The 21,758-nt window shown below is 38.2% G+C and overlaps 1 protein-coding gene across 4 annotated transcripts in view; it reads left to right on the top strand.

Annotated features, from left to right (window-relative positions):
• The window catches only part of ICA1 (islet cell autoantigen 1), a 150,183-nt gene that overhangs the window by 83,932 nt on the left and 44,493 nt on the right, over positions 1-21,758 (top strand). For all 4 annotated transcript variants that reach the window (XM_054692388.1, XM_037508234.2, XM_054692389.1 and 1 more), the window contains exons 7-8: positions 15,290-15,415; positions 16,501-16,599. In XM_054692388.1, coding sequence (XP_054548363.1) covers positions 15,290-15,415; positions 16,501-16,599 — 225 coding nt within the window. The remainder of the gene's footprint in view (positions 1-15,289; positions 15,416-16,500; positions 16,600-21,758) is intronic.

The following is a 21,758-nucleotide window of genomic DNA, read 5'->3' as shown; positions in this document are numbered from 1 at the left end:
ATCAGCCTTTTTCGTTGTAGCTTCCTGCTCTTATCACTTTTTCCCTTTGTTGTTCTCAAGTCTATAGAAGTGTGGTTACAATTTCTATACTGATCTTCACTGTGCAGTGGGAAATTAGGGAAATTTCATTGCAAGTGCATGCCAGTGCTATTATTGGGGAATTAGGCCTTGTAGACACTAATAATGGAGGGATAGACTATCAGAACTAGAATCTCCCCTTGTGGAGGTTGTCATTTATGTTGCCAACCTCGGGGTAACAGTGGGTTTCCTTTCAGGAAGAACGATGTAACACAGAAGTGAATGAGTAGAAAGGGTTAACAAAAACAAAACACTTTCAAAAATAGAATAAATCTTGAATGCTAGATATGCTGGCTATTCTGGGAGAACGATCTTATTTATGGGTAATTTTTTAATTCATATTTACACTTTTATTTTGTATCAACAATAAAACTTAAGAAAAACTCTAGCACCCATAACATAAATACCAGGGTCTCAGAGATAACAGGCATCTTTTTAATTGTTTCCATTTTGGGGCAGCCCAATAGTTTGTCTCTGATTAGAGTCTTCAAGGAGAAAAAGAGAAAAGTCCCATTCTTTCATAGTCATTCCTTTAAGTATTTACTGAGGAATTAATATATGCCCAGCACTATGCCAATTTCTGGAAATAAAATTGTGAGTAAGGCTGTCACTGCCCTTGTCTTCATAGAATTCACTATGTAGTAAGGTAGCTATGTTAATCAAGCAATTAAAATGCAGATTTTAGTGCTAAGGTAGAGGACTGAAAGGGTCTTGTTGGAGCATATGGCAGGAATGCCTAATTTTTGTCTGGTTGGTCAAGAGAATCTTCTCTGAGACACTAGGATTTATGATGAAGACCATAATTAGTAGCCCATTGAAAAGCAAAAGGAGAGGGCAAGCAAGTGGCTGGAGTGGTAGGATGTATGAGGGAGGGAATGACACCGTGAAAGAAATGAAAGGAGTTTGTTGGAGTACTAAGTTTTTCTACCATAAGCAAATAGCAACTGGCCACATTAATTAGATAATGGAGGGAAAGATTAAAAGAACATCTCTCCAGTAATAAGTGCTCAAATATGTTCATCTCTGAGAAAGTAAGAAGACTAACATTTGTATAATTTTCTAGGTAGTTTTAACAACATTTATATATTTATTTTGCATTTGGATTGTGTTCATTTTACTTCGTAAGCAAGGTGCTTGCTTCGTAAGCAAGCATTGACTTATTTTCTTAGCCACATTTAAAAACTAAGAATGAAAAATACCTAAGAATATATCTTAGTGAAGACTTTTATAAAACTACAAAACATTGCTTAGAAAAATTAAATCAGACTTAAATAAAGGCAATGATATATCATGTTTATGGATAACAAAATTTAATTTTTAGATGTAAGTATTCTCCAGATTGATCTATAGGCTAAATGTAACACCAATTCCAATCCCAATAGGATTGAAATAAATTTATATAAATGCAAAAAACATAAAACAGCCAAGATGATCTTAAAAAACAAAACAAAATTTAAGGACTTACATTTATATTACTAAGACTTCTTATAAAGCTATGGTAATTAAGACACTGTGGTGTTAACAAAAGAATAATACAGTAGACCAATGGAACAGACAGGATAGTCCAAAAATGAGCTCACATATATATTAAGGTCACCTGATTTATATTAAAGGTATCTTTGCAATTCATCTTTGCAATTCTTTTAAATAAATAGTTCTGGCTCATTTGGCTAGTCACTGAAAGTAATGAATCAGACCCAAACTTCATTTTCTAAATAAAAATTAGTAAGAGTTCAATCATAGATTTAAAACCCAAAGAAAAGCAGTAAGTTTCAAAATACAATGGATAAATTATTATATCATTTATTCAAAAGAATATTATAGAGCAGTGAAAAAGAACCTATTGTTATTTCATTGTGGGCCTGGATGAGTCTCATCAGCAAGATGTTTAATGAAAGAAATAAGACATCACAGTATATGGTATTTTATTTAATTTATATGAAGTTCAAAATCAGAAAAAACTAATCCATGACACTAGAAATCAAACAGTTCAGAATATTGGTTCTCTTTTTGAGGAAATATTGACTGGAATGGAAAGTAAAGTAGTCTACTAGAGCACTGAAAATGTTCTATGTACTGACTGGGCAGTAGTTGTGTAGGTGTATACATATTTTAAGGTTTATGGAGCTGTAAACTTCATATTTTGTACTATAAGCTATCTTTCAATAGAATAGTGAAATAATGAATAACCCAACTTGAAATAATGAGTTTGAGGACTCATTCATTGGGGTGTAAAATATACTAAAGGAACCAGAGAGTCATCTAGGACTTCTCAGTTCTAACATTTATTATAAAAGAGAACAGTAGAGAAATTTCTAACAGTTTTACCTTTTTCATATTCATATCACCACATTTAGTACCCCCTCCATAGTTGCTGTACCTTTCTTTTAAAATTCAGTAGCAGTAAATGAATCTTGAGAATTATACACTTTCAAGTTCCCTGATATTATTGATGGCACTCTTGTTGGTGATCAAAAATTAATGGAAATAAAAAATCTTTGGCTAGCGGACAGTTGTGTATGGAACTGTTAATTGTGAACCTACTTCCAGCATTATATTTACAAGCATCTTTTAATGAGCCTCTTCTTACAAATCCCTGTATTAGGCAAGATAGCCTAGAAAGGGCTCTGATAGCCCAAAGAGATAACCTATAACTCCTTAATTACATGATTTAAATTAATGGAGGTTTTATTCTATTTGTTTTGTTTTTGCTCATCAGATGGTCCTGGGCAAGTGTCCAGGTTGGTGGAATGGCTTTGGTTCAAGAAGTCATTTAGAGACCCAGGCTGCCAACAAGAGTCCTTCAAACAGTCCTCCTTGGTGGTGGACATCTCTGTCATCCCAAAAGGAAACAGAGTGTGTATAGGGCAGTGAATGGAAAGGCTCCACAGCTCAAGCCTGGAAACAGTGCATATTACTTGCACTTGCATTTCAGGAAATTGAACTTGCATTTCTGTCCTTGGCCTACCTATTTTTAGGGGAGACTGGAAAATATAAGTGGGTGAATTTTTCTGATATTTTAAGGTTTGGATTGGATTCTGATAGACAGCCAGCAAACTCAATTACAAGAACCCTGGCTTATCATATTGAAAATCTGAAATGTTTTCAGGTTTATGACAACAAGAGGCATCATCACTGACACAACACATAATTGGATTGGGTATGTATAAAAGACACAAAATCAAGTTTTCCAGAATAGCTGATCCAGAACAAATTGGAATGAGGTGGTTTCTAGCAGCAACAGCAAAGGAATACTCCCAAACTCTCAACGCAGAAAATGTTTTGAAAAATTCGAGTAATGGGAAATTGAAGAAGTTGAGCCAGCTTCCTTCTTAGCATACAGTTACTATGGCAGTGTCTTAAAAAAATATTATAACATGTCTGGTGACAGATGTTAATTAGACGATTTGTGGTAAACATTTCACAATATATTTATATATATCTCAAATATACAAAGCATTTCACAAGATATTTGTATATATTAAGTAATTATGTGATGTATCTGAAACTATTATAATGCTATATGTTAATTATACCTGTATTAAACATGCCAGGTGATAGAATGTCAGTCATGAGACTGTAGAATTAGGGCCCACAGACCCAAAGCCCAGGTGATACATATTACTATAAACCATGTGAAAAAGTATTTGACTGGCATTTTTAGCTCCTGCTGTCAGATAACAAAATCAAGATACGGTCCCTGCCACTAGCTCCCTGGAGAATATAGAAGAAAGCAGTGGATTGTAGTAACAGTGACCTTGCAATATGATGAGTGCCACGTGCAATAATAAAGGCAAATGACAAGCTACTATGGAACCCAAAAGTGAAGCTTCTAAAATTGGAATTGGGGGTTGAGGTGTGCTTCTTAGAAGAGGTGGCACAAGCTGAATTTTGAAGAGCCAAGAAAGGAGGAAAAAAAATGCAACTTTAGGAAAAAATGTGAATTCAGTGGGAACAGCCTATGAAAAGGAAATCGATGAAATTGGGACATTGGAATTGGGACGTTGCACTGGGACAAAAGGATGAGTGGGAAGACTTGGTGAAGAGAAAGCGAAAGAGAGACTGAAGATAAAAGTAAGGAAGTAAGCCTGGCAAGACCGTGAAGGGTGTCTGTGCAAGTTCCAGTCTGGATTTACCCTTGATGTTCTGTGAAAGTGTTGTTCATGCATCCTGTCTTTTCAGATGCTCCTGAACACTTATATCTACCACTCTTTTAAACTCAAGGGCAACAAAATGGATCCTTAGAGAGAAAGTCCTGATCTTTTTCCCATTCACTCTACTTGGAATCCATTACAGGGTGAATAAATGCAATTCCTCAAACAAGATCATTTTAAGCTATCAGTTCACCTGGTAGTTTATCAGTTAATGTAATTTGTGAGTTGGTTATTTATAGTGAATGGCCATCAATAAAATAATAAAAATATACTGTAGTATAAAATACAAGCAAGTTTAGCTTGGGCAGTCAAGAGAGACAAGCAAATTCTCCCGCCTTTCACATGACACCTGGACATGAATAAATGATCCAAAAAAAGAAATAAAACTAAGAGGAATAATGGAATTTTTAAAACCACAAGAAAAGTAAAAAGAATATCAGTGGGATAAAAAGACAGCATTGTAATCTTTTACTATCTCCTAAAATTGGAAAGAAATTGATAAAGCTGCCCTGAGCTCAGTCTTGTGACCTAGTTAATACTTCCACTAATGACCTGAAAGAGGAAGTGAACCCAGTCGGTTAAATTTTCTGATAACAGAATTGCTTTCTTAAGTTAAAAACAGAAAACAGGAAAAAAAAAAAAGTTCACCAGCTGAGCAAACATTAAGAATGTTGGGACAGAGTGATTGCTAGCTAAATTAATCAGAAGTGTATCCGTGTGTTATAAACTATGGTTGTGAATTATTTTAACTGAATTTATTTCAACTTGCCAAGGGCTTGAAAATGGAAGACCTTTTTCTCTTTGATCCTACATCAATAGATGTATTACACGGTGAGTAATGGTTGGTATTTTAAAATAAGAAACCAGAATCACCAACTTCTTACATATTAGAATATTTGTATGTAATGAGTTGAGAAAATGACAAGTAAAAATTAGTAGATGATATGTAGATGTTCCATTTTGTGTCATACACATTTAGTCTCAATTATTTGAGATTTGCTACAACAGGAAAAGCAAAGTGATTCAGTGAAATGAGCGTGGACTTTCACATCCTGCCCTTCCTCTGCTTCTAGAATAAGCTTGGGCAAGTTACCCAATGGTTCTGAAACCCAGTTTCTTTCGCTGTGAAGTAGAAACAAAATTATTGTGTAGGAGTGTTGTGAGAATCATATGAGAGTTTGTCATGTATGCATAACACCTAATCAGCAAATGGTGGTGGTAGTGGAGGGGGAGAAGGGTGATGTCTGAGAAAATCTAAGAGTATTTTAGCAAACAGAGACCATGCTGTGCACTTGCATAAAAAGCAGTATTATGTAGTGAGAAAGCAATGCCTGGTTTCTTTACTCACTTGGGCATTCTTTCTTTATCCACTCAATGTTTCTTATACCTCCTGTCTGAGTACTGTAGCTCCCACCCTTATGATGCTTATAGTCCAGAGGGCAGCTGGGTGTGTATGGGAGCGGGGAGTACTCACCACAGTCGTGTGTCACAAAGGTTGTTTGCAAAACTGCAGAGAGGAAGACACTGCTAATTCTGTTGAGGAGCTTTACAGGAAAATGTTCTCAGAGGAGAAAATCGTTGAGCAGAAACTTAAAAGGTGAGTCAGAGTTACCACGTGGACAAAGGGCGAGGATTTTCCAGGTATGGGGGTGAAGAATGGCAGCACAGTATGTCTGGAGCATGTGGCTCCTGGGGGTGCTGGGGAGTGGAGAAGGATGGAAAAAGGGAAGAAAAGCAGGGAAGGGGAGTGAGGACTGTGTTTCATGCAAGAGGAAACAGCATCCACTTGGGCCGGTCCTGGCTCCTCTACTTCCTGGCTGTTTGGTTTTAAGCAAATTGTTTTGTACCTCAGCTTTCTTCTCTTCTGTTAAAATGAGGATGCTTTTGCTTATGTTGAAGGACTACAGTATGACACATCTGTAAAACACTGAACTCTGAAGATTTTCACCTTTTTCCACTTGTCCCCCAACTTGTAACAAATGATTAGAAGAAAAAACAAAGGAGAATTCTCTTTCCTGAAAACTCAGACTGGGCTACTACTGCTGCATGGGCCACTACGTCTCCTCAATCATCATTGAGCTAATTATTTGATTAAGGTTTGTAGGGTAAGGAAAAATGTCAGGCTTTTCTACTCTCCCGCCATCAGGTTAGATGATGGATCCTTGTGGTCCTGAATGCATGCCTGATGGCGGGCACCTGGAATAGGGTGTGGGCATAGGTAGATGGGATTCACCTGGGCTGAGACTGTGCTTTTTAAGGGCGGCGTCACGGGGACGCCAGCAGAAGCCAAGAAGCCGAGAACGAACAGAAGCCAAGAGAGACGCGGAGAACGCCGGAGAGCCCAGATAGAGTGAAGACTTGCTGGGAGGTGGGAGGCCTGCCAGCCTCCCGGCCCCCCAGCACCCCTGCCTGCTGTGTACCTGGTAATCCCAATAAAAGACCTGCAAAAAACCACTGAGGACTCTGACTCCTCCTTTACCCGGTCTGCTGGATCCTAGAAAACCTGCACTGTGGTCCATTCCTGACCTTAGAAGGTTTCATCTGGTACAATCTTTCATATATTCCTAGAAAATTAACTTGAAACATTGGTGTTCTCCATGATCCAGGGTGACTTTTGCACTTGTGATCCCTCCTTGAATTTTGTTTTCAAACAAAATGTGTTAGTTTTCAAACAAAATTCAACATGCTATAACAATATGTTATAAACCTGAACTGCTGAGGAGTAGAGTTGGGAAGAATTTGGTGTCATTTTCTCCAGTATCTGAAAATGAGCATCTGAATGAAGGATCTGTGTCATGTTCTTAAAAAATGAGTTGAGATTATGTCAGCTACCTGACTGCCAGGTCCTGCCTCTCCAGGTGGATTCCAAACCCTTTTCCTGAATGAACAGTTTTCATTCGTGGGCCAGGGATGCCAGCTGAAACAAATGGCACTACAATGTGGGGAAACTAGGTGAATCTGTACCCCTTCCTCACACCTATACGAACATTAACTTGTACTATATCTTAGATCTAAATGGATAGTCATAAAAGCTAAAAATATATCACTTCTAAAGAAAAAGAACAAGCAAAAATCTTTGTGACTTGGGCTACAGGAAGGTTTGGTAAGGCACAGATAACAAGTCATAAAAGAAAAACTTGCTAAGTGATATTTCATCAAAATTAATAACTTTTTCTCTTCAAAGGGTACTATTAAGAACATAAAAGAGAAGATTCAGACTGAAAATCTTTTCATACTTAGATCTCATGATGGATTTTTATTCAGAGTACATAAAGAACTCAACTTAGTAATGAAAAAAAAAAACCTAATTTTTAAAAATAGGCAAATGATTTGAATAAGCATAAAATACTAAAGAAATTTAAATGGCAAATAAAGCATGAAAGAAATTCAGCATCTTTAGTCTTCAGAGAATTGCAAAGTAAAACATGATAACCATGACTACACATTCACTAGAATGACTAGAACTTAAAAGACTAAAAATACCAAGTACTACTAATGAGGACATGGAGCAAATGGAACTTAGATTCACTGCTGGTGGGAATGCAAAATTATATAGTTACTTTGGGAAATGGTTTGGCAATTTCTTATGAAGAAATTAAACACACAGTTGCTGAAAGATCCAACAGTTCTGCTCCTAGATATTTACCCAAGAGAAATGAAAAACATGTCCATACAAAGATAGTGCTCAAATGTTTATAGAAGCTTTATTCAAAATAGCCCAAAATTGGAAACAACCCAAATGAAGATACAAAATGCACTGTTTCCATACAATTAAATATTACTCAGAAATAAGAAAGAACACGCTGCTAATATATACAGTAACATTGATCTCAGGCCCATATGCTAAGTTAAAAACCCAACCACAAAAAGACTAGCTATATCCTGTATTATTCCATTGCTATGAAATTCTAGAAAAGAAGAATTTAATCTATAGTGACAAAATTCAGATTAGTAGTTCCCAGGGGCTGGAATTTGAGGGAAGGAATTGACCACAAGGGGAACTTTTGTAGGTGGTAGAAATGTTCTATATAATGATTCTGCTGGTAGCCCCATGATTGTATACATTTGTTGAACACCTCATAGAATGGTACACCTAAAATCATACCGCTTATATCGCACTGTTTAATAATGGTGATAGTGGAGGTAGTTGGAACCGTGATGGTCTCAGCTTTTGGGCACACAATGAAATAGATGCCTTCACTGCATATGTTTCTCCTAGAAAATGGAGACTCCATTGACCACAGGGCCCCAAAGGGAATTCGATGGGCTGATTTATTTCCAGTGTGTCAAGGAGCCTGCACTAAAGAGCCAGGGCAAGATTTCTGATAATAGCAGCCCTGTTCAGGCTGTGAGTCTTCCTATATCTACACCTAAATTGACAAGGCTAACAATGTTGACCAGCAGTTCCCAAGATGGTATCTGTAATTTTTTGTGCATGTCTCAGTCTTGGAACACTGTGAGTTATATAGTCAAAGGTAGATCAATGACCCTATATCCATAGTTTGCTGTAAAGAGCATGGATTATAGATGCAAATATACCTAGTTTAAATATAATTGCCTTTTCTTTTTTATTATTTTTTTTTAAAGATTTATTATTTATTTATTTGTTTGTTTGTTTATACATACAAGCACTGGGTACAGTCAGAAGTGCGGGAAGGTGAGAGAATTCACCAGAGCCGGGAGCAGAGCAGGCAGAAGGACCGAAGTACACTGCTGAGAGGAGCAGTGGGCGGCAGGAGAGGTCTGCGCGCCATGTGGGACCCTCCTTTGGTGGCCAGGGAGCAGCCGGGGATTGAACTGGTGCTGCAGAGGCTGCGGGCAGCTTTGCAACCCAGCGCTCAACCGCTGCGCCACCGGGGAGGCCCTCTTTTTTTTTTTTTTTTTTTTTTTATAGAGGCATGTTTATTTCTTTATTTATTTGTTTTGTTTGTTTGTTCTGTTTACACATGCACTGGGTACAGTCAGAAGCACGGAAGGGTGAGAGAATTCACCAGAGCCAGAGCGGGGAGCAGAGCAGGCAGAAGGATCGAAGTACACTGCTGAGGGGAGCAGCGGGCGGCAGGAGAGGTCTGCGCGCCATGTGGGACCCTCCTCAGGTGGCCGGGGAGCAGCAGGGGATCGAACCGGCGCCGCAGAGGCCACGGGCAGCTTCGCAACCCAGCGCTCAACCGCTGTGCCACCGGGGAGGCCCGGGGAGGCCCTCTTTTTTATTATTTTTTATTTCTTTACATCATTGCTCATTTTTTTCATGATAGATAAATATCTTGGTCTTGCTTTCCTCTTCTGTAAAATAGAGATTTCTCTCCCTTCCAAATTTGATAGCATATGATAGGTCATATGATATTTGGGAAGGGTTCTCTGTTCAAATAAAATTTAGAAACACTTAAATAAAGTTAGAAAGGGATTTTTACCATAAAACTTCTCAGAGCCTATCATAAGAATTTCCAAAAAGGAAGCAGTGAGCAGCCTGTAGTAGTGCTTGCTAGGGTCCATGTAACAAAAACTCATCTTGAATTCATTGAGGTCAAGGGGGGTTAATTGGAAATCCCATGTAACCATAGAATGGGCAAATGGATCCAAGATACTACCAGAACTTCGTCTCTGTCCTATGCATTTCTCTGTGTGTCGCCTTTATTCATACAGCCCAGTTTTCTTCACAGAAAACTCAAATGCCAGGATTTCCTGCCCGTATTGCTTTAACTTCTAGAGAAAGATTGAGACTTATTCTCTCTGGTTCAAAGTTCAAAAAGCCTCAGAAAGGGCTCCCATTCATCCAGTTCCACTCCAGGTACCTTTCCCTGAGTTAGCCAGCCATGGTACAAGATGATTGCCTCACCTTGGTTTAAGATGCCCATCCCTCTGCCTGTCAGTGGGAATGGAGAGGGTAGCCTGTAAAAGAGCAATCCAGCCCCAATTATAATCACATGGTTAGAATAAAGAGAAGGAATGTTTTCAAAATGGGTTAAGGGTCTTGTAGAGGGTGGACCAAAACATAGTCCCTAAATACTACACTTGGTGGTCCACACACATTCACTTACATTTACTTGTGTGCTTTATACGAGGTCAACATTGCTCCTGCCATCACTGAATAAGTATATGATAAGTCATGCACAATAAAGTGACTCAGCAAGGTACTCGATTATCTGACCCGTGAAAGGTTTTGAGTCACTATTCACAGACAAAAAGGTCCTCTTTTAATGAAGCTAAATATTTGACTTTCTGTTTCTAAGTGATGGCCGAGAGACTAGAATTTCTCTGTGACACCTTACTAAAAGGAAAGAGAGTATTTGTATATTCTCTGATCTTAGTATTTTCCCTGAATGCAGAATGCTGGCTTGGAGTAAAATAGGGGTCAACAGATCAGCTATTGAGACTGATAAGAAACCAAAAATTCTGATGTGGTCTGAGGTCTCCACAAGAAGTTGGTAGAGTCTAGTCACCTAGCAGAAAAGGCAAATCAGATGTGATACTGGATTTGGAATGGTCAGATACGTGGAAGTCATCTCTGCACGCTGACATCTAATCCGGCACCAAGTCCTATTTCTGAGCACCTCACTCAGTTTGTAGTTATGGGCCTCACTGATGTGAAAATGCCCATTGGACTGTCACCTCCATGACAGTGGGGCAGAGACCCACTCCATTTCGCTCACTGCTTCCAGTATATCAAAGAAACTCATAAGTATTTGGTAAATGAATAGCTGGCTGGAGGGAGGCAGAACCATTTTTTGAAAGAAAATATGAACTGTTTTGCTTTATTTAGTCTATAAAAGAGAGTATGTAGAAAAAAATATAAACTACACTCAAATTACTTGGTTGTGGAGTAATATGAAGATCTTTCCCACCTGATGGGGAAATCAGATTGAATTAAGAGGATAAATAGCTTTGGCTTCACCATATGCAGTTCAAGTTCAGGCTAAAAGGTAGAATTTCAGGTTAGAAGTAACAAGTACAGAGAAGCAGTCAAGACATTGCTACTTTCTCTGGTAAACTGAATTTCTGCAGCTTGAGGAAAGCGGAACCTGCACTAAACAGGATCGAACATGCTTGATCATTTCCTAGAACTTGGAGAATTAGAGGTGGAAGGTGGGGTAACAGAAATAAAAGCAAGAAATAAACAAAGGGTAAATTTATTTGAAATTTTTTTAAAGAACCTTGAAACCCATAGGCCTCCTCAAGATGTTTATGTAATTGTATATAATTTATCTGGGATTGAAAGGAATAATAATCATGACATTTTTCACTTAAGTGCATCTGAAAACATATGAAATTAAACTCTTGGTGGTGCCTCGGCTTGACTGTGCCCTTGGTGTTTTGTATTTGGACTGCAGACTGGAGATGTGTTTTAGAGATCAATCATGGAGCACAAAATATTAAATGAAGTTTCCCATACTCGAAATGCCCAACAGTGTAACATCCTTCTCATTTGGCAGGGAGAGGGCTCACCATTTGGAAAGTCAGCAGTGCATTAAGTATTTTAATAATCATTGTTGACACACAAAGCATATGGCCTTTCAGAACTCACTGGGTCAAGTGTTGGAAGTCTTCTAGGTTTCTAAAATTACTTAACAAAATTAAATTAGGGCACATTTCAAAGTAGATTAATTCATGAGCTTTATGTTGTAAGCAAGTGAATTCAGTTTTCTCTTCAGATAAAAGGATATCTGTGAGCAATTATGTTAAAGGAAAAACAAATTTTTTATCCCCACAAAAAATTACTTTGGAATTTATTAGAAAATCTTGTGGATGACTTGTGTTTACTGTGCACTCCCAGTCATGCTTGAAGACCCACTTCAGATACCACTCATTGTCTACCTGCTTACTGTTTATTCTGGTGCTCCATGACCATAATAATGCTGTGAATTAAGTAACCATAACACCCGATGGCTTAAAACAGTAAGCATTTCTTGTTGCTCACTCGTTTGTGGGTGACTAGGGCAGTTCTCTTCTCTGCTGGGCTCACTCAGGTATTTGTGGTCATCTCTGGGTGGGGAAGGGATGACTCCTCCACATGTCTGGGGAGCGGCTGACTGAAGGCTGATCTGTCCAGGTCTCTTGCATGCACAAGCCTCTCACATCCCTCCAGCCCCCTAACCCAGGCATGTTCTCAGGTCAGCACCAGCATATATTCCCATGATCATCTCTGAGGAGCAAGAAAGTGAAAGCATGCTAGCATCTTTTTTTTCAAGCTTTCAGTTTCATCGCTTTTGTTTAAACCCCATTGGCCAAACTAAGTCATATGGCCAAGCTCAGCATCAGAGTGGAAGGGGAATTCAAAGTTAGAAGGCAAAGGTTGAATACGCTGAGAGGCCGCTAGTTGGGGCTTTCATGCTATCAATTTACATTCCTGCCCCACCCCCCCAACACCTCCACATTATCTGTTGTTCTACTGTTGTGCTTTTCTATTGTATTATAGTATAGTGGTAACTTGACTGTCTTCCCCAAGAGATTAGCTGATCCATATGCTTATGTGCACTCATTCATAGATATTTATCAATTACCTGCCATATGTCTTATTTCTTTACAGATACCCTAGTGCCTTGTATGGATGTTTATGCAAAATGTGTGCCCAGTAAATGTGTTGAATAAACGCAAATGTGAAAGCTCACCCATACTCATTTCCTTTCCACCAGAGGAAAAGGGTGAGAACTTATTAATACCTGGAAAGGATCCCAGTAGAGGAGTCTTCCTGGCCTGAGGAACTGGTGACCCAATGGGGAACCTGTAGTGAGGATTTCAACTGCTTAAATATCTTTCCTTCTGCACCCCCACTTCTCCCTCTGGAATGCTGGTTTGATTTTTTTACCCCTCCCTATCCCTTTCAAAGGAAGGCAGAAAATCATTGATATTGAACTCATCCTAAACCCTTTTCAGTCAGAGCTCCAAGAAGCTTTACATAGAGTCTCTCCACTCTACAGTGTGGAATCATAGAGTTCTGGGATTCAAGTTCATGATGTGATCAGTATTTGTGGAGCTTGTTGATTTCTGTTCTTTGGTTTTCCCAGTTCTGCAGACCAAGAATACAGAGGAATTCTTAGAAACGATTTTATATAGCTATCAACACAATGCCCTATTCATATTCTGTCAATAAGGTATAGAATGTACTGCCTCATTAATTTCCAATAGCATCAAATTCTATAGGGATACTTGTATTTCTGGTGTAGTCGTACTTTTGAACTTCTTGATTTTCCAGTGACTTGTTTAAGTTGCTTAGGAGGCAGAATAGCAGAGCTTTGACAGAACAATTCCAGCATGTGATTAAATGGTGTGCATTGTGAATTATGTAAACTAAGTTGTATCAGTTGTTACTGTCATTATGTAATGCCCTATAATTTTGTAAACTGTGAATGTAAATTAGCATTATTGGTGGTAAAAATTAATATATTTTATACCAAATAATCTCCATGCTTATTTTCCTAAGTTTTATCACTTCTAAAACTACTTTAAAATGGTACTTAGGTATTTTACCTTTTGAAATGACCTGGCAAGTTTCATCATTCTGTCACTAAATTTGGATTCAGCACATGCTTTGTACCAGGTCACCAGGTAATGATGATACTATGGTAGATGCCCTCCTTTCCTTCCTGGTCTCTTGTGATGACATGGCTATTATAGTAAGTCAGCTCATTAATAAATCAGCTTGCAGTCACCAGCCTGGTAACTGCAAGCATGTGAATTACTTGAGATAAGTTAATATTTGGCTAGTTTTTCCTGCTAAAATATATGTCGTGGTGCCTCAGATTAGAGGAAAGGGAAATTATGACTTCACCATTTTTGCTGTTGCCGTATTAAATTTTAAAACTCTATGTTTTATTATGAAATAACGTGTGGAATAGACATTTCTGGACCTTTCCCTAACCATCACTCCATCCCTGAATTAGTATATGGCTTGAAAGTGGGTGAAGGGTGCTAGTGTGCCTATGCACTCATCATAGTTGAAAGTTTATCTGTAAGAACCCCCCCTCCCCCGCCCTCGCCCCCAGAGTGGCCTAAGGATTAAGTCTCAATGCTATACTCAATGCTATAACCATGATGACCTGAATTCAATCCCCGGCCAGGGAGCCTACCCACATGGCACAGCAGACCTCTTCTGTCTCACCTGCTGCTCTCCTCAGCAGTGTATTTCAGTCAATCCACCTGTTCTGCTCCCCAGTCTGTCTCTGGTGAATTCTCTCACCCCCTGCACCTCTCCCTACACCCCCATTCTTCTATGCAAATATAAATAAATACATCTTTTTTTTAAAGATTTATTTATTTTTATACAAGAACCAGGGTACAGGCCAGGGTGGGAGGGTGAAAAGATTCACCGGAGACAGAGCGGGGAACAGAACAGGCAGACTGAAGAAATACGCTGCTGAGGGAAGCAGCGGGAGAGACAGGAGAGTCTGCTGTGCCATGTGGGATTCTTGCCGGCCGGGATTGAACCTGCGAAGCAGAGGCTACAGCCACCAGGGAGGCCCAATAAATACATCTTTTAAAAACAAATTTATCTGTGGGGATTGTTTGTTAGGCTGTATCACAATTTCCTTCTGTGCTATACTAGAGTGGATCCTGGAACAAAAAAAAAAGGACATTAATGAAAAAGCAGATGAAATACAAATGGTGTCTGTCATTTATAATTGATTACATTAGTGTACTGTCATAGTTTTAACGCATATACTTAACAAACGTTAAGATGTTAACATTAGGGGACATGTGAAGAGTATATGGGAAGTCAATTTCAAAGAACTAGAGGAGAACAATAGAGCAAAGTTACTTCCTCCACCCTGCATTTTTCCAGGTTCACTATGGTCAGTTTATGAATGTCTGAGAGAAATTTTAATCCAACAGAGAAAAATATAATTAGGATGGTAAGTGTGTGTAAAATCATGATATGTAGTACTATCTTTTAGGTCCTTTTGCAATAAAGAAGGTATGTTGTAGGACCTTCTCATGTACCTGGAATTTTCAAAGTTATTTTCAAGTAAGAAAGAGATAAGCCTGTTGTTTTATTTACTCACTGGAAAACGTTAACTAGTTAAGAGTTTGTGTGATTCAGAGTTTCCCTTTTACTTTCATAGGTACAAACACAGGTTCGTCTTGCAAAAAAAAGCTTTGACAAATTGAAGATGGATGTGTGTCAAAAAGTGGATCTTCTTGGAGCAAGCAGATGCAATCTCTTGTCTCATATGCTAGCAACATACCAGGTAACAAAGTGATATTTGTTCCAATGAACCAAGAATCTTATGACCTTTAGATAACCAAAAAAAAAAAAAAAAAAAAAAGATGCTTGCATTAAAGTATGGTTTGGGCATTATGAAATTCTGAATGTTTTTCTCATAATTTACTTCCCCCATTTTTCCTTTCTAGAGTCCTACAATTTAGTCAAACAGAATATTAGCTGTTTCCTGTATATGCACTATGATTTCTCATCTCTGCATTTACTTAGATGGTATCCTCTGTTTGGAAACCTTTCCCTACCCACCCCACCATGTCCACCTCCACCCTCACTCCCACCCCTCACCCCTAACTTGTGCTATTCCAAATTCCATTATGTTTGATGGACCAGACTGAATGCTGTATCCTTTTAGAAAGCTTCCTCTGAATTCACTCAGCACAGTTGAATTTACTGGCATAGTTACCGTTCATCATTTAATGAACCTGTGTTTGACTTCCCATGGCCTCTGAATTTTTTCAGGATAGCATATGTATTTATCAACATTGTTATTTGGAGTCTACTAAGTGTGACATGCTAAACTCAGTTTGCTATAGGTAGTATAAAAATCAATAGGCCCATTTCCTTATCTTCAAGGAACTTAAAGTTTAAGAAAGAAATCAGACAGTAAAATCTGACTGTATTCTCTGTATCTCTGGGACAAAGCAGGCTGTGCTGGGAGAAATATGTTCTAAGAAGTCCGTAATGGTTTGTGGCGGGAGAAACTGGATCAGTTGAGGAAGCACCAAAATAGTAGATTATTAAAGATAGGGTTGTGAGTGGTGAAAGCCTGACTTTTGAAGTCTGGATCAGATGACACAAGTACAGAGATAAAGGTGACAAAGTCCCATGTAGTGGCACAGAATAAGTCATGGGAAACAGTATTAGAGGAAATGGGAAGGCATCTAGTTTGTTTAAACTATAGGGTTTAAGTGGAACATGGACAATAATCCTTCCAAATGGGATGGAATCAACTTTGGAAAATCCTGAAAGCCAATAATGGGCACAGTTCTGTGAAGCCCTTAAACTAGAACCAGGCATTCAAATTATTGATAGTTTTACTGTCTTTCTTTTCAGACCACCCTGCTTCATTTTTGGGAGAAAACTTCTCATACTATGGCAGCCATCCATGAGAGCTTCAAAGGTTATCAGCCCTATGAATTCACTACTTTAAAGGTATGGAAGCTAGAGATTCCATGAAAAATTTTTATGAAAAGTAAAATTTTGTTTCTATCAAAATATCTACTGCAGTAAGCATCATTATTCCAACAGATTCCAAATGTCAAAAGAGAACCATGTCTTCTAGCAGAGTCTTTTTTAATGCATCAGCATTCAATGTAAGAATAAGTTACAACAACCCAAATACACCAGTTGAACCTTGAGATATGTGTTACTGGGAGATAAATTGTTGTGAACTTGAGTCTAATGAGCTCCTGCTCCTTTAAAATACTTGTTTGCTGTTGCTAAAGAGATGATCGTAAAAGTCAAAACACTTCCTCCCCTTTTTAATTATTAAATTTAAATATGCTTGCTTGCAAAGGTATTTTTCCTTTCTCCATTATTACTTCTGACAAATACCATTTTATTCTGAGAGTACCATCGAATATAGAATTGAATTTTTCCACAAGACCTCAATAATCTTTTCCAATCGAAAATGCAGCATTAAACTCAATGTCTCAACTCAAAAGGAATAAATGCACAATGTCTGATTCTCAGTATTGCAACTGAATGTGAAATTAGTTTTCTCCCTAATGGCTGCTGAGGGTAAATACATATCAAATAAGAAGTGACTTATGTTCTCCAAAAAATTTGAGATTTGTGAGAGAACCGTGGGGGTTTTGTTGCCAGATTGGGACGAACTAGTTACAAGGCACACCTTAAAATTCCTTCTAGTTTTTTAGGCAATTTGTCAGTGTCTCATCACTTTACTTGAAAAAAACATTGAAAAGCTATTTTTTGCCTTGAAACATCTATTTGATTTTGAGATGTTCATAGTATTACCGCATCTACAAAAGTACCAAGACAAAAACCTAAAATCCTGGCCCTTTAAATGAAGGTCCCAAAAGGAACCCAAGTACCATTCACTCACCTTGTGATGTACCTGATCTGGCCATGGAGTTTGTTCTTCATTATCCCCATCAGCAGGTCACTTGCTTCATCATTGGCACTTGCTGACATGGTAATCACATTCAGAGTGACACTTTTTTGGTCTGTCAACTGGACTGTAAGCACTTAAGGAGAGGAATCTTTTATTTCTTAGGCATGTCCCTTTGTCTGCACACAGCACACAGCCTTCCTGAGCACAGCATGCCCTGTTGTTGGCAAGCGCTGCGTCCTTCCTTGTGATTTACTGATGCTGCTTTCAGCTCCTTAGGAAGCAATTTCCCTAACCAAGCAGATTGATTAAAATGATCATAGCGTGTACTATTCACATTTCCTATACAGGCCTGAGCAGAATCCTATGGATAATTCTTTGATAAAGCAGAGAGTTTGTGGTGTTAGGGCATGAATGTGCTTCAGACTTTATTTTACAATAACTACAATTCAAAGGTTGTCTGCCTTTTGAAAGGCAACTGTACATAATACACATGAGCCAAGTGGAAGGTGAATGATACCTACCCCTAATATACTTTAAAATAAGTTTAGGTTTGAGATAATTGCATGGTAAGTACAATATGAAAACATGAAATTGAAGCATGGAGGATTTCTTGTGTGTCTCCCTGGCCTCCTAGGATGAGGAAAAATGGCTTCTTAACTTTTGTCATGATATTTGTTCTGCAAAGGAGATCAAGCTGATATGTTAAAGGATTTCTGGGCAGAAAATTTAGTTAAAGTTTGACAAAATTGGTTCAGGTCATAAATACAAATATTTTTGACAGATGACTATCCATTGCCTTTTCCATCCCTGGAGCCTTCCTTAAATTATGGTTAAAGTTAAGAGTTTATTATTTAATGACAATATAAACTCAGAAGTAATATATCTGTTAAGGCATAATAAGATTCCAGTAATATTAAAAATGTTAACTGTTCAGAAATCAACCAAATAAACTATTCTGTTATTACCTCTCCAGAATGCTGTTCATCTAGGCTTTCAATGGTGACATGTTATATCAGAATCTAAAGCTAACAACTTAACTTATTTTCTTTATATGGGCCCAAATTTACATATCTGAATGTCACGGTTACACAGCTCCTTATCATATAAAACAGAGGCACCTTTTGTATTGCTTTGTCTGCCATGAAATGTGAAAACAAAAACCATTGTACCTTTGTATCATCATCAGGTACTGAAGATATAATTTGACTTACTAACCCTCTTGTGCTAATAATTTTTAAAGCTGCACCTTGTATCTAAAAAATATTAATTTGATAAAGTCATCTTTAAGTGTATATATATGCACACACACTCATATATAATTTTTTTTTCTGAATGGCACTGTATATTGATAATGGATATTTTGAAATTTAAACAAATGTTTGCACAATGTATTTGTTCCCTGGGTTTACCTAAGCAAATGGCCCCTTAAATGCCTTTTGGGACTCTGGCTGGAAAGAAAACATTGTCTTTCAAGAGGTTTGCCAGGCTCTGTTAATGAAAAGCAACCCATTTGTTTTCTTTGCTGCAGGGTATATTCCAAGTGTGTTGGTAATTGTGCCATTGCAGCTGTATTTCCTGACTGTTAGTTTTATGCTTGATGAAGGATGATAATTAATGTGTTAAACACTCAGTGCATCCTGTTTGGAGGGAAGAGTCTTTTGCTGCAGAATTACAGGGATATAACTCATGCCCCAGAAGTTCAAATTTTACTTCTAGTGAGCGTTTCTCTAGAAAATACCTATAGTTCTTTTCCAAAATGATTTTATTATAAAAGTGAATAGAGTCTCCACAACTTGAAGAAAAATATTCAAGTGATCATTCTGACATATTGTAATTACTCTTTGGTAATGTTTTATGTGCCAAGAACTATTGCTTTTTACAAATGCCTGATATGGTTATATTGATTCTACTTTTATTGGAATATTCCATCATCATTTTGATTTAATAGTAAATAGAGTTTTGTAGCATTTTTACTTCATAGAAATTTTAGCTTTGAAATTTAATATTACAAAAAATTTAATCTAATAATGATAACTTAATGTAGAGAGTTATCTTTTTAAATATTTCTAATAAAAAAAAACCTAATCTCTTATTTTCAAACAATTGGTACTTATTGCTCCACTGAAATGTTACTAAACATATATATTTTGCATGATATCGTTAATGTGTTAATTTTATAATGATTCTAAATCATCTGGGAATATTTTTCACGTGGGAGAAATTAGCCAAACTTGACAATAGGGATGAAATGTTACTAATCATATCTTGAAAACATTGTCACCTTTTTAGAGAAAGTAATTTGGACTGAGAATTTAAAGTTTTTTTGAACTAAATGAAATTGTGTCTTTAGGAAAACCATATCAGTATTAAATTATCATTCTTTAGATATGGTGACGTTTGCTTCATCCTTCTGGGATGTCATTTACTTACACATTTCCCTGCAGATCCAGAACAGGCATTAATGGAAAAGGAAAAAAAAGCTCTCAGGAGTCAAGTGGCTTTTTCCTTAAAATTCTGTTTGTATCAAGAGCGTTTTCTCCCCTAACTGGCACGCTGGCCTGTGTCTTGAGATGAAGTCTTCATCGAGAAGTCGACATCGGGCCCTTTGTAAAAGGACATTGGGAACTGGCTGGGGAGAAAGTGTATCCCTCTTTGTTTGTAGTTTTAAAGAGATCTGAGTGTATTTAATGAAAATGGCCAGTAGCAAAGTATATAGTATATTACTGTGACATGCTCCATTCCAGTGCTTTGGGAAAGAAAGCCAAGTGTTCACTCTGGCTACATGATAAAGCAAAGTATACAAGAGCACCTGCTTTGGAGCCAGTTAGTGGTGGTGGTGGTGGTGGTGGTGGTGGTGGTGGTAGAGGCCATGTGGTTGAGCTGGTGGTGATAGTGGGGGTGACAGCCATGGTGGTGGCACCAATAGCCCCCTGCTAAGGGTGATAGGAATGGGCTTATCAAGAATTTCATAATGGATCTGGAAGAACATCATTGATAACTATCAATGCAGAAGGATTTGTAGAGGATGCCAGTGTCTGTAGCTTAACTTAAATTACTTTCTTAGTCACTGTTTTCATCTTAGATTAGGCATTTTACAGTGAGTTTCACAGGGAGGGTTGTGAATGGTCATGGGCTCTGAGTCTGGCAGACCTCACCCAGGGTAATCCAGCCCACTCCCTCCTTGACTTCCACGCTCTGGCAGCTGCACTCTGAAACCTGTACTTCAGCCCTGCAAGCCCCAGTCTAGGCCCATGTAATTCCCTCGGGATAGGAGAGGGTGGGGCAGGCCTGTAGGCAAGAAAGGCTGGAGGACATCCCCACCCCCAACCCCCTACTACAGGACTAATTTCTAAAAAATGCAGTTTGGCTTCACAATTGGTTCTTGATCTGTGCCAAGATTTTAACTCTAAGAAAATCTGAATTTGAAAACCTGTCTCTGAGCATGTTTAAAAATAACCATCGAAACAGATGTGCTAATGTTCCTTCCTTTCTCTTCTGGGGTCTAGGACTTAGTACTGTTGTATGGAACATCATTCTAGAGAACAGAATACTTTTAGCTTTCTGAATAAAAAAAAAAAAAAGCCATCTTAAACTTTGTTTTTCTCAAACTCATATGCCTAGCAGTCTCCTTCCACCCACCTCCACATTTCTCAGTTAATCACTTGAACATTTACCGACAAGCCACATGGCTCTGTAGTTACTTGCTTTGAAAATAAAGCCATAATAGTTTTTATGAAAATTGAGTAAATATCTCTGCAATGCTCTTTTAGTTGCCAGTCCCAACATGGCAATTACTCATGGCGAGCATCCAGAATATCCTTTTAGACTTTCAAGTTTTCTCTCAATGTCATTACTTTACACGGCACTTAGCAGAACAATTTATTTCCCAAGCTGCTTCCAGCCCGATCATTGGAAAATGCAAACTGGGATTCATCCAGGCCCTGGGACAAGAGGGTGTTAAGGGACTGGCCACTGAAATCTGAAGTGGACAAATCCAAGTGTGGCTGGTCCTCAGCTCACCCATCCCTTCTGATGACTGGCATTTGTTTTCCAAGCAGCTAAGATCAGGCCTTCTAAGAACAGCGAGGTTGTCCTTCATCTCCCTCTCCCACCCTTCTCATCCCCTAGCTCTTCCTTGACAGGAAAGAAAAAAATGCTGTCATTATGTGGGTAGTTCCTTTATACCCCGTGCTCTGTAAGGACGAGGTCAAATCATGTCGTGGAGAGTTTGGCAGGG

This window comes from Talpa occidentalis, unplaced genomic scaffold (assembly GCF_014898055.3).
Source record: "Talpa occidentalis isolate TD23 unplaced genomic scaffold, MPIMG_talOcc4v2.1, whole genome shotgun sequence".
NCBI lineage: Eukaryota > Metazoa > Chordata > Mammalia > Eulipotyphla > Talpidae > Talpa > Talpa occidentalis.
The sequence above is the reverse complement of the archived record's forward strand: the minus strand, read 5'-3'. Positions and strand labels throughout refer to the sequence as shown.